This window comes from Vidua macroura, chromosome 6 (genome assembly GCF_024509145.1).
Source record: "Vidua macroura isolate BioBank_ID:100142 chromosome 6, ASM2450914v1, whole genome shotgun sequence".
NCBI lineage: Eukaryota > Metazoa > Chordata > Aves > Passeriformes > Viduidae > Vidua > Vidua macroura.
In genome coordinates this window covers 54,200,749-54,213,642 of record NC_071576.1, presented here as the reverse complement: position 1 = coordinate 54,213,642, position 12,894 = coordinate 54,200,749, and the positions used below count along the sequence as shown (strand labels likewise).

The following is a 12,894-nucleotide window of genomic DNA, read 5'->3' as shown; positions in this document are numbered from 1 at the left end:
CCAGCGCTCCCGCCTGCCCGGTGGCCCCAGCGCCTCCCGCCCCGCGTTCCCGGCGGAGCGCAGGTCCCGGGGCAGGGGGCGGAGCCCGCGCCCCTCGCGCTCCTCGGCCCATGGGACGAGCCCGCGCCACCAATGGGGAGCCGCGGGGTGGGCGGGGCGCGGCGGGGATTGGCTGAGGCCGTGGGGCGGGGGGGAGGCCGATGCCGCCTGAGGGGCCGCAGGTGCGGCAGAGGCGGAGCGGCGGCGGCCGGGGTGGCTGCGGGGAGCGGTGTGACAGTGATCCCCGGACAGTGATCCCCGGACAGTGATCCCCGGTGAGAGAGCGGCCCCGGCCCCCTAGGTGAGTGCGTTCCTTCCTTACCGTGTCGGGGGTCGGGCCTGGGAGGGAGCCAGCCGTGTGGGCAAAGGGGAACGACGAGCCGCCTTCCCTTCACATCGCTTCTGAAAAGAAGCCTGGGGGGGAGGACTAAAGGAAAAGGCCTAAAGGTGAGGTAGTGGAGATTCGGATTAGATGCGAGAGAATTTTTTTTTTCACTGTTGGTGTGGTCAGGCGTTGGAACAGGCTGCCCAAGAGGAGGAGGATGCAGAGGGTATGGCCAGGCTCAATCCATGTCCAGATAATGGATCGGGTTCACTGTGGTGAGGCACACGGAGCCGGGACGTCAGTCCATAGCTCCGATTATAGGATGATTTTCTTTAGCATAAGAAGTGTTTGATCAGAACGAAAGAAAGCTACAGTGCATGTTCCATAGAGTTAGGTGGTGCTGGGTAAATCATTCTCCATTCCCACTGATTTTTTACTTAGATCTTGTTTTCTATGGTGTAAACGACATATATGGAGCAAGGACTCTGAGCAAAAGTATCCAGTTGACAAGGTCCCGTACTGATAATGTTACAGCAGTAGCAATTTTTCAAATTAAAAAAGCTGTTAAGTTACAAAGGCTTAGGACAACGTGGTGAAACATTTTTTTTTTCCTTTTACATCTACATTTAAGTAATGAGTGATTTATTATCTATGCATCTTAAAAGAAATTTCCAGTTAGCAAGAAGTTTAATGGATTACTTTGATATCAGTGTTTTGATTATGTTTTGCTGAATGCAAGTTCATAGGGAATTAATTGGTGAAAAATTTTTGCTTCCTGTCCTCCACCCCTACATTTTGTGTGGTCTGAAGTCTATATAATAGATTTTAGTAACTTTTATTTGTGATTCTCTTGTAGAGGCATGAGAATTATTAAGAACTAGCCGGAGTAATAGGATTCATATTTCCTTTCCTACAGGACATCATGGTAGCCCATCAGGAGAAAAAACTTGCTGTAGAAAGAAAACACCAGAACATGCAAAATGATACTAAAGCATCTCAAGGCCAGTGGGGAAGAGCATGGTGAGAGAAGCCAATGACCCTAAGTAGTCCTTGTATTTCTAATTTATTCATTCTTACTCTTAGAGGTGCTGTATTCCTTTTAAACTTCCCTCTGTTAATAACACATTTTTGTGTTGCCCTGCTCTGGAAAGCTCATGGGTAATTTGCTGTAATAACAGGTGCTGAAGAAGAGTTCTTCAAGTTTTTTAAGGCAGAGAGTTTTCCAGATGTTCTGGGTTAAAACACACTCCTTGCAAAAAAAGGAAAGTAAATCATAAAAATTGGTAACATTTCTGGTTCCTTCAAGGAAATAAATATTTCGGAGGTTCGGAAAACAGACATTCTGGCATCTGTGGCATTCCCAGCTGACAAGTCCTGCTGTTGCAAGACTTATGACTCATGCCCCAGTTCCCAAAGAGTTGGGCAGGTATTAGTAGGGCATTGTACTGCAGCTGGGAACAGCAACAGTGGCACAGAAAATTCAACATATGGTTGTCCAAGGTCTGTCTTTTCCAAGTTTCCAAGCCTTGTATAATGTTCTTGGGATTCCATTATCACTTCCAACTGAATACTCCACCAGTTAGAGCCATCAAAAAACATGAAGTCTGTAATAATAATCTGGTTTTTGGAGAGGATATTTTACCTAATCTCTTGCTCTGATCAACTAGCAAAGTTTTAGAGCAGTTTGTGGCAAAGTATGTTCTGTGCTGAGCTTTTTATGGCTGTTTGACCCCCAGACATGTCTGTGCCCTGAACGCATTTTCAGTTTTCATCCAGTTAAGTCTAGAAGGTGCACTGAAAAAATTGTCTAATATAACTCATCTGCCTGAAACCTGGGGAAACAAAATGCTCTGTTTTGGATTTCAGGGAGGTGGACTGGTTTTCCCTGGCAAGCATCCTTTTCCTGCTGATGTTTGCACCACTGATTGTGTATTACTTCATCATGTCCTGTGCCCAGTACCAGTGCTCTCTGACTAATCCACTCCTGGACTTGCTGACAGGGAATAAGCATCTGTCTGACATCTGGAACAGGACTCCCATGCTGACCTATAGGGCTGGTGCCATTTATTCCCTTTGGGTCGCTTTCCAGGTACATTATTGAGTTATGATCTGGATGCAGTGTCTGGTTTCCTCCACAGCTGTTGGATGAATCCTTTTGCACAAAGGATGGTTGAATGTTGCACTGGAATTTACTCTTTGGTGTGTCAAAATTTCCAAGGTGTTTTGGAATCCAAATGAAGCCTATGTACTTGGAAAAGAAGTATAATGGGAATATACAGAAATATTTCTTGTGTGACATATTCCTTAATGAGGTTTTTAAGAAAAATCACCTATATAACAATACCCATTTGTTTTAAATTAATACATGAGAAATAAAACAAAATAAAAGGACGAGGATCTGAATGTAGTTACCAACTGTCCTGCCTCCCCACCAAAAAAGGATGACAGCCTTACATGCAATACATCTTTAGAGCTGCATAATAGCTTAGATGTATTCCTAGACTAAAATCACAACAGCTAAATATTGCCATTTTGGCCTACCCAATACTTACTAGAAACTTAAGAGAAATATTATATTTTGTATATGTATGTAAGGGGTAGTGTTTTGAGGGGTTTTGTCTTGTTTGTATTTACTGTGAATGCATTCTCTCCCTTTTAGGTGTTTTTGTACGTGTCCATTCCTGATTTCTGCCATAAATTTCTCCCTGGATATGTGGGAGGTGTACAAGAAGGTGCTGTCACCCCTGCTGGTAAGGTCTTCCTTGGAATACATGCACACCATGCAGTCTTCTGAAATTATAGCATTTCTGTTCTTAGAGTCTTTAATAACCCATGTGTAACCAGAGGGAACATGGACATAAATGCTCTCGCCTTCCTTACATGTTCAGTTCAAATAAAACTAGAAAGCAATCTAGGTCATCTTTTAGAATAAGTTATAGCATTTCTATCTCCTATGATTAATAAAATTGTTGATCTGGTAGGCACCACACCAGCAATGGAAAAGTACTGGTTGATAGTTGTGGCACTTAAAATTGTCAGTGGACTATTGCTGGTATTTGACAAGATAGTTTTATCTGCTCAAGCTCCATTAACCAAAGGGACTTGGACAAAATGTGTGATGTGAACTGTTACTGGTGGCTTGTTACTCTAGTCAGTTGTGGGGAAAGCCTAAAATCAGTTTTGTGAGGAGAAAAACTCAGCCTAAGAAAGCCTAATGGGTACAGCAGAATCTAATGGAACTTTCAGAAAATTGCCTCATGGTATTTAATTGGGAGATGAGGAGAGAGAGGTCATTTCATGAGCACTTGATTGAGCTTCTGTGTATTCTGTGCATACCCATATTAATTAAAAGCTGTATTAATGCAGGGTCACTAACACTCAATTTTTTCTTCACATTTTAGGTGTCATGAATAAATATGAAATCAATGGACTTCAGGCCTGGATCATTACCCATGTGCTTTGGTTTGCAAATGCTTCTTACTTCCACTTCTTCTCACCTAGCATCATTTTTGACAACTGGATTCCTCTCCTGTGGTGTGCCAATATCTTGGGATATGCAGTGTCCACCTTTGCAATGATCAAAGGCTACTTTTTCCCTACCAATGCAAAAGACTGGTATGTGGATTTTAGTAGTGAGAGAATACTAGGTATCAGAGATTAAAATTGTTAAATAAAAATCAGATATATAAATTGTATGACAGAGTATATTTCACTGGCACAGAGAGCTAGGCCAGTGTATGGCAGTGATTCTTTGCTTCACCAGCACGATCTCCTGTGTTTCATGCTGCACACCATGTGTTTGGCAGCCTCAGTGTCACAGATACACTCATCCTAAAAATAGTTAGACTGTTCAGAAGTGTTACCAAGAGTAAACTCAGGCACCTCTGAAATTCTACAGTTTATGTCTATTAACGTAACACTTTGGTCGGGTCAGTTTGTGTTGCCTTGCACAACGTTACATGGTTTTATGATTTTTATTATCACTACATCAATTAAAACTGAATTGTGTAGTCAGAGTAGCAATTACCTATATTTGTATATAAATGTGTGCATTTCTAATTTTTTTTTACAGCAAATTCACTGGCAACTTCTTTTATGACTACATGATGGGGATTGAATTTAACCCTCGAATAGGGAAGTGGTTTGATTTCAAGCTGTTCTTCAATGGGCGCCCTGGGATTGTGGCCTGGACTCTAATCAACCTTTCCTTTGCTGCCAAACAACAGGAGCTGTACGGTGAAGTGACAAACTCCATGATCCTTGTCAATGTCCTCCAGGTAAATTCTGAGAAGGAAATTAAGAAATGAGTTTGGAAATAAGCTAGTATGAAAGTAAGAAAAAATCTCCTTCCATGGAAATGAAACTGAAGCATTTTTTCCTGGCCTGAAACAAGCTCATTCAGTGATGGAACTTCTTTGCATTTATTCCCTGATCTGTGTAAATGGAAACCTGCTCAATAGAAGCTCTATCCCTCCTCTTTGTAACCCTGTGACTCTAAGCTGAAGAGAGATCAGGGTCAGTTGTGAGTTCACTTCCCAGGTGTTTGTCCTTGAGTTGTACACTTGCCTTAAGTCATCCTATTGCTTTATCTGTCTAGAGAGATAGATATTGTGTATCCAGGTATTCGGTTGTATTTCTATCATAGTTCTTCTTAACCGTGTTCAGAAATGTCTGGTTTTGAAGTGCTAACATGAAAACACCAATGAATTTTGATATTATATCACAAGGCAGCACAGACATTAGGCTGATGCTGTTAAACAGGTAACTGGTGACAGTGCTCCGTAATTAATGTGAAATTATTCTGTTGCAGGGTATTTATGTTCTGGACTTCTTTTGGAATGAAGCCTGGTACTTGAAAACCATTGATATCTGCCATGATCATTTTGGATGGTATTTGGGCTGGGGAGACTGTGTTTGGTTGCCTTACCTCTATACTTTGCAGGTAAAAATGTGTACACTGTGTATTTGGGCTAACAGGAATGAAACTTTCCAGAAACATTCTTTCTAGCAGTTTAATTTGTACCTGAAATGTTTCTATGTAGTCCCACTGTTGAGAAATTATTGCAACATTCTTTGTAACAATTCTCCTATAGGAAGGCTTCCTGTCGCTGCATGGATTTGACATCTTTACCTCTCCTGCCCTTCTTTTGTGCCTGTTTCTGTCATTGATGATTGTGGCTGCATACTTTTCTAAATCCTTTCAGTTTTCTTTCTTTTTACTCCTGCTTGTTGAGGGTCTTTTGGTTAGCGGTGTTTTGTTTGGATTTTGTTCCTTGGGTTTTTCCTTCTGTCCAGTTTGCATCCTTGCAACTTCTCTCTTCTTGTTTCATGAAGGAGTGCAATTTTGGAGAGAGAAAGAGAAAAAGAAACTCTAGGATGCAGAGTTTTCTGAAGGTTTTGTGCAGTTTTACTATTGCAGTAGATTGTTCTACTCCCTTCTTCTGGTCTGTTGTGGATCACAGTAGTCAAGAAATTGGTCTGGCATGCTGAGCCTCTGTCGGAAGTAAATGGCTGATTGTTTTTGTGCTCCCCAGGGTCTCTACTTGGTTTACCATCCTGTCCAGCTGTGCACAGCTCATGCTGTAGGGGTCTTGACGTTGGGCTTTCTGGGTTATTACATCTTCAGAATGACCAACCACCAGAAGGACCTGTTCCGTCGCACCAATGGCAACTGCAGGATCTGGGGGAAGAAGCCGGAGTACATCGAGTGCTCCTACACGTCTGTGGATGGCACCAAGTACTACAGCAAGCTGATGACCTCGGGATTTTGGGGCTGGGCACGTCATTTCAACTACACAGGAGACCTGATGGGCTCGCTGGCCTATTGCCTGGCTTGTGGCTTTGAGCACATGCTGCCTTACTTCTACATTGTTTACATGACCATTCTGCTCACCCACCGCTGCATTAGGGACGAGCACCGTTGCAGCAGCAAGTACGGGAAGGACTGGAAGCGCTACACTGCTGCAGTGCCCTACCGGCTCCTACCCAGGATATTTTAAGGCTAACACAGGATGCAGGGGAAAGAAGAAAGAAGAAACATGCAAGCATGCCATGTTTAAAGTAACTGAAGTGAGACACTGAACTGCCCCCTTTTTTTAGAAGACTCTTTTAATTGGAATACCCCTCTGAATCACCCCATTTCCAAGATAACTTGGAGTTTAAGAAAAGATGCATGTGTTGAGACTCCTGAGAAATCCCAAAGCTGGGAGGCGGCCTTACCCTTGATGGTAGCAGGGTTCTAGAAGCAGTTTGCAGTGCTTCAGGAGAGAAGAAAAGAGTTCTGTCATCTCTTTAGGAAAGAAGTTTTCTGTTGCAGCTGCTTGTGGCCATCAGAACCTACAATTAAGAACAGCTGCAAAGGAGGTTTGATTGTTGATTGCTTGCCAAAAGATGAACGGTGGAAATACTGAACTGAAGAAGCTGGTTTGAAATAACTGTTATAATCTAAAACAAAAGTGAAAACTTATAAATTAGTGCAATTTTCAGCACCTGACAATAGAGAACTTGACCAACTGAGTTTTATTTTGCTACTGAAACCAGACTTTGTGAAACTACTGAGCTGAGCTGCTTGGGTTGGAGTACTTTTTTTCTTAGTAGCTGGTATGGGCATAGTTTTGGATTTGAGCTGAGACAGTGTAGATAACACAGGGATGTTTTCACTGTTCCTGAGCAGTGTTTAGACAGCATCAAGGCCTTTTTTGCATCTCACCCCACTCACCAGGGAGTGGGCTGCGTGAGCACAAGAAGCTGGGAGGGGACACAGGCAAGACAGCTGATCCCAGCTGACCCACGGAATATCCAAGACCATATGGCGTCATGCTCAGCATATAAAGCTGGAGGAACAAAGAAGTGGGGGATGTCAGGAGTGATGATATTTGTCATTCCAAGTCACCATTACATGTGATGGAGCCCTGCTTTCCCAGAGATGGCTGAACATTTGCCTGCAGGTGGCAGGTGGGGAGTAGATCCCTTATTTTGCTTTGTTGGCATGTAGTTTTTCCTTTACCTATTAAACAGTGTTTATCTCAACCCGTGAGTACTCTCCCTTTCCTGATTCCTTCCCCCATCCCACTGTGGGGGAGTGAGCAAGCCAGCTGTGTGGGGCTGAGTTGCCAGCTGGGGTTAAACCATGACAGTCCTTTTTGGTGCCTGATATGGAGCTTGAAGGGTTTGAGATAAGAGCAGCTTTGGCTGTAATGTGCTGGATTGGATTTATAGCTGTGGGTGCTGTTGAGTCATCAGGCTCCTGTGCTTGCCGTGGGTCTCATTAAAGGTTTCATTTTGATTTTGCTGCTGGCTGTAGTGCTTCTCCTCTCCCTGTGCTGTACCTGGGGACATGGATGACAGCCATGGTGGCACACCTGGGCTGGCAGGTGGCCAGGGCATCGCTGCTGTTTCTGTGCTGCTGGAACTCCAGTGTGAGCTCCAGTCAAGGGAGCTGTAACCTGTGGATAAGCCCAGACAGGAGCAGGACACCCGCAGGCATCAGTGGCTAGGAATGAGCCCATGGCAGAGCAAGAACCTCTCAGAGCATCTGTGGCCGTGGTTATGTCCTTGCCCAAGAAGGGATTGTGGCCCAAGGATAAACCTGAAGCTACTGTGGCTGTGAATAAGGCCATGCTTAGCAGGTAGCCCTTGAAACATCAGTGCCTGTGCATGGGGTCGTGCTGGAGCACCTCAGAGCCATGGCCATGGATGAACCCCTGGCAGAGCAGTTACAGCCTTGGAGGTACTGCAGCCATGGATAAGGCCACATCCATTTCTTCACTGGGGATGGAAAACTTAATTCCCTATAGTTTGTATAAAATCATGTTTGTAAAAATTTAAGGTTCTAAATTCTTAGATTCAGGACAAATAAAATACTGCTAATTTTCCTTCAGCTATTTCTTTTCTTGTTACATGGTTATCTTTCAGAGTGACTAAAGGGTATAAAAGGAGCTCTTAAAAAAACTGAATTTCAAGAGCTCCTTGGAATTCTGTCTTCCAAGGTGAACCAAATAAAGAGGGATCATAGTATGACCTATGCAGCTTGTGACAAGCTTGGTATTATGTTTAAGCTTTTTTTTTTAATTATTGAATATAACCACTTTTAAAAAAATTATTGCATATAAATATACGGTTAGTTTTTAAAGTAGAAAAGTGTAAATTGATGTTTTGTAGAAGCAGCTGAATGCATTGATCTTCCTGGCAGGTTTGGCTGAGTTGTGTTGGCGAGTGTGTATTTTGGTTTTGTTGCAGTCATCCTGGAGAGGATGGTTTGGGCAGGAGAAAAAGACTCTCTGCAAACCTAGAAAACAAATGTATCTTGTAGCTAGGCTTTGTTTCAGAGTTGAATCTACACACATCCTTTTCTTATGCAGCCTTGGAAATTGCTCTGTTCTTTTGCTGTTAATGCCAAGGTTATTTAAATATTGCAAAATAATCTGGACTCTTAAATCATGGTAGCCTTGCACAGCACAGTGTGACCCCTTCTGTTCCCTGAGAAATCTTGGATGTTTTGTGCAAGAAATTGCCCCTTCAAGACCAATTTATAAAACACTTTAATCTATTCTGTAAACTTCATCCTAACATAAGCACTGTGTGAGCAGTGTCCCACTAATGTCACCCTTGAAAACTGGAATCTAAAGGATCATCAGCTTCTTGCTCATCTTCATGCCTGGGTCACTTTGTTGGATGCATGGCAGTGCTGTTAAATTTGTTTCTTCCAGAAAAAAAAAAAAAAAAAATTAAAAAATTGTGGATTTTTGAAGGTGTGTATTGGATAAACTTTTGTCCTGATATTTCCTATTTATTGATATTCTGTGGTCAATATCACCTTTAAAGTTTGAAAATCACCTATCTAATCTCTGTAGTATGTTGGGAACTTCAAATATAGAAGTTTCAATATTTGCAAAATAGTACTTATTTAATTTGGGTTAAATAAAGCATAATGGGAAAGCACAGTAAAATCTTCCAGTAACTACTTGGAGCAGTGTCTTGGTTTGAAAAGACAGGTGTCTGCTAAAGAAGGCAGAAGCCTCCCCTGAAATGGAAAATATAAACCCCCTCCTTCCAAATTATTATAATTTTGAAATTACAAGGCTCTCAGGCAAAGATATGGGAATAGGAATAACCGTTCTTTACTAGGAAAACTAAAAAATACAGATGTAATAGTACAAACATCAACAAAAAAAAAAAAAAGAAAACCAACAACACTGACAGAGTCAGAATACAACCTGACACCCCGTGGGTCAGGGTGGTGGCAGCAGTCCCATTCAATGGTGGCTGCAGTCCTCCTGCAGTGACAGCTGTGATTTTGTTGGAGCAGGGATCTTGTAGAAGGGTGGAGTTTTCCTGTGAAGGCCCAGTAGTGGTGTAGATGGGCCTGGTCTTCCTCTGGGAATCCAGTGGAGAAGAAAGCTCCTCCTCTGGGAATCCAGTGGGAAAAAGGCTGCCCTGGTGTCCCAAAATATCAGATTAGATCCAGTTAGGAATGCTTGGCTCCTCCTCCTGGGCGGAGCATCTCCCAGTGGCATGATGTAATTTTATCAGTCATGCAGTGACACTCAATGGCTCATTAACAGCAGATGTCTCCCCAGAGGGAGGATTTATTTGTGGAAGAGATAAAGAAAACTACCCAGTTCACAGAAGGTAACTGCCATACCTCTAACAGCTGGCAAATAGAATACACACATTACCTTGCAATCTAGGACAAGGAGTAACCAAGTAGTTTGGTTGGATTATTCTAGGAAGAAAAGTTACAAATGCTCACTTGAAGAGGGTACAAGAGGCTGAACGACTTCCAGCTTGCTTTAGATCTACCTAAAGAAAAAAAAATACATCCCAGTGTTGTAGTGTATAACATTTCTGGATAGTCAGTGTTCAATTTATGGATGGAATGGAGTGAGGAGAGGAGAACTTGCAATACCTCTGGGAAGGGAGGATGCCTTCACACATGGAAAACCTCTGCCACAAATGGCATTTCTGAGATCAGGGCTCCACCTTTGCAGCATAAGGGTGGTCGTGATGGAATGGGATTGCTTGGTTCCAGTTTTGCTCTGACAGAGGGAATGACAGCAGGAGAATGTGCTGTTGCCTCACAGAGGCAGCCAAACTATTTTCTGCTTTTAATTACCAGTCTAAGGTTCTGATAATGTGTTAACCTAGAGCTGCACTGCCTCAACTGGTTCTCTTCAATAATGCAGTGTTCACTCAAGGTTAAAGTGCTGTGCAGTTGAAGATAAAACTGTCATAGCGTATTTTTTCTACTTTCTTTTATACGTGACAAAAAGTCTAAATGTATGTGTCAAATCAAAAGCTTGCTTTATTTTTAGATGATGGATGCAGATCTACTTTATGGCTACTGCACAGGTAAGGAAACTGTTTTTTTTTAATTATGCTATCCAAACTTTTTCAATATATTTTCCCTTAAAATTGTAAAAAAAAAATGTGCATTCCAAGGTAATGGCAAATACAAATTTTATCATCTTACCATAGTATAAATAAATTAAAAAATGTCTAATAAGTATATGTTAAAACAGCTACATCTCTATAAAGTAGTATGGAGTGATTGGAGAATCATTACAAGCATAAATCATAGGAAAAGTCTTCTGAGTGGAGAAAGTGAAAATAGGAAATAGATGAGTTCAGAAGGGAAAAATATGAAACAAAAAATTACCCATTTTTTTTGCAAAAATAAAAAATTAACAATATGTGTGATTGCATCTTGTAGCTAGAGGAAATTAAGAATTATAATGTATATTTAAAAATTCTAACCTGGACTAAGATGGTGTATAATCTAGGATATGAACTAATAAGAGTTGCAAGAATTATGAAGCATAGTCACAATTAAGGTTTTCAGAAAGAGCTTGAACGAATTTTTTGTCCACTGTAAAAGAGTTACAGAAAAGTTGATGTATTCACAGATGGCAGAGAGGAGTCAAGTTAGGAAACTTTCTTATTTAAGCAGGATATAGAAAAAAAAAAAAAGGCAACAGAAGGGCACTCCCAGAAGCCATAAGCACAGCAGCGATTCTCCTGGAGCTGCCAGTTCCCAGTCCATGGCTCTAAGAATTATGTGGTGATGCCACAGGAGAAGACCCTTGGTGTGTTGCTGCGCAAGATCCTGCAGCAGCAAAGGCAGATCTTCCCATCTCCAGGAAATTGTCTGGCATTAGCAGTGCATGAGCAGGAAGAGGAAGATCTCCACAGTTTGGTTGCCTGTGGCACGAGTCTCCATCCCTCTTCCCAGAGCCCTTTTGAGAGCTGCCAGACTGCAGATGGAGGAAGCCCTTTGGACAGGACTGCCTTTTCCCTCAGAGCCATGGGTATCAGCAAAACCTGCTCATCCCTGAGGATGCAGCTGGCAGAAAAATCCAGAAAGGAAAAATGGAGGCCAAGACCATTGCAGAAAGTGTTTCCGGCAGCCAGACGCACAGCAGCAATTTCCAGGAGCCAGTTCCCTGTCCATGGTCCTGAAAATGATGTGGCAGTGCCGCAGGAGAATACCCTTGGTGTGGTGCTGCACAAAGATCCTCCAGGACCAAAGGCAGATATTTCCACCTCCAGGGCACTCTCAGGCATCAGCAGTGGAGAAGACGAATGAGGATGGATTCCAAACTTCAGATATTCCTGGCAGGAGACTTCAACCTACCCAGAGCCTCAGTGAGAGCTGCCGGAGCACAGAGGAAGGAAAGCCTTTGGACAGGTGTGCCTGCACCCTCAGAGCTGCAGGTGTCAGTGAACCTGCTCCTCCTTGAAGATGCAGATGGCCAGAAGTAAAAAGGGGAGTCCAGTTCTCTTCAAGAAGATTTTCCCAGAGGCAAGTGTCCCAGCATCAAGTATCCTGGAGCTGCCAGTTCCCAGTCCATGGTTCCCAGATGCTGTGGCAGTGCCAGAGAAGAAGACGCTCAGCAAGAGAAGTGGTGCAAGAGAAGATCCTCCAGCAGCAAAGGCAGATGTTCCCACCTCCAGAGAATTGTCTGCCATCAGCAGTGCAGGAGCAGAAAGTGGAAGATCTCGAGACTTGGGATATTTCTGGCAAGAGCCTCCATCCCTCCCAGTGCCTCAGTGAGAGCTGCCGGACTGCAGAGGGAGGAAGCCCTTTGAAAAGGTGTGCCTGCTCCCTCAGAGCCGTGGGTATCAGCAGGACCTGCTTATCCCTGAAGATGCAGCTGGCCAGGAAATGCCTGAAAGTAAAAAGGGGAGCCCAGCCCTCTTCTAGATATTCCTAGAGGCATATGCCCCAGCAGTGTCTTGGTGCCATCAGTTTTGTCAGCCCATGGCTTCCACAATGCTGTGACTGTTCCAGTGGGGAACACCCCATGCTTGGCAGCAGAGATGATCCATGTGAAACCAAGGACGTTCCTTCTCTCAAGGAAGCTCAGTTGAGATGGCCTCTGCCTACCAGGAATTTGTTTAAGGAAGGAGGTTAGATCTTCTTAGGAATATTGGTGTTGAATAAATCAGGATTTTCCCAGAGAACTGTCTGAGTGTTCCCACTGTTCTGGGTTTGATTGGAATTCCTTTCTTCCCAGAAACTGGCACACTGC

At 43.2% G+C, this 12,894-nt stretch overlaps 1 protein-coding gene across 1 annotated transcript; it reads left to right on the top strand.

Annotated features, from left to right (window-relative positions):
* Window positions 1-236: 236 nt before the first annotated feature.
* Window positions 237-7,393, top strand: DHCR7 (7-dehydrocholesterol reductase). The gene is made up of 8 exons (XM_053981348.1): window positions 237-340; window positions 1,281-1,384; window positions 2,231-2,453; window positions 3,024-3,114; window positions 3,766-3,979; window positions 4,437-4,641; window positions 5,175-5,306; window positions 5,899-7,393. The coding sequence occupies exons 2-8, from the start codon at window positions 1,287-1,289 to the stop codon at window positions 6,361-6,363; spliced, it is 1,428 nt and encodes a 475-aa protein (XP_053837323.1). The 5' UTR covers window positions 237-340; window positions 1,281-1,286; the 3' UTR covers window positions 6,364-7,393.
* The last annotated feature ends 5,501 nt before the right edge of the window (window positions 7,394-12,894 follow it).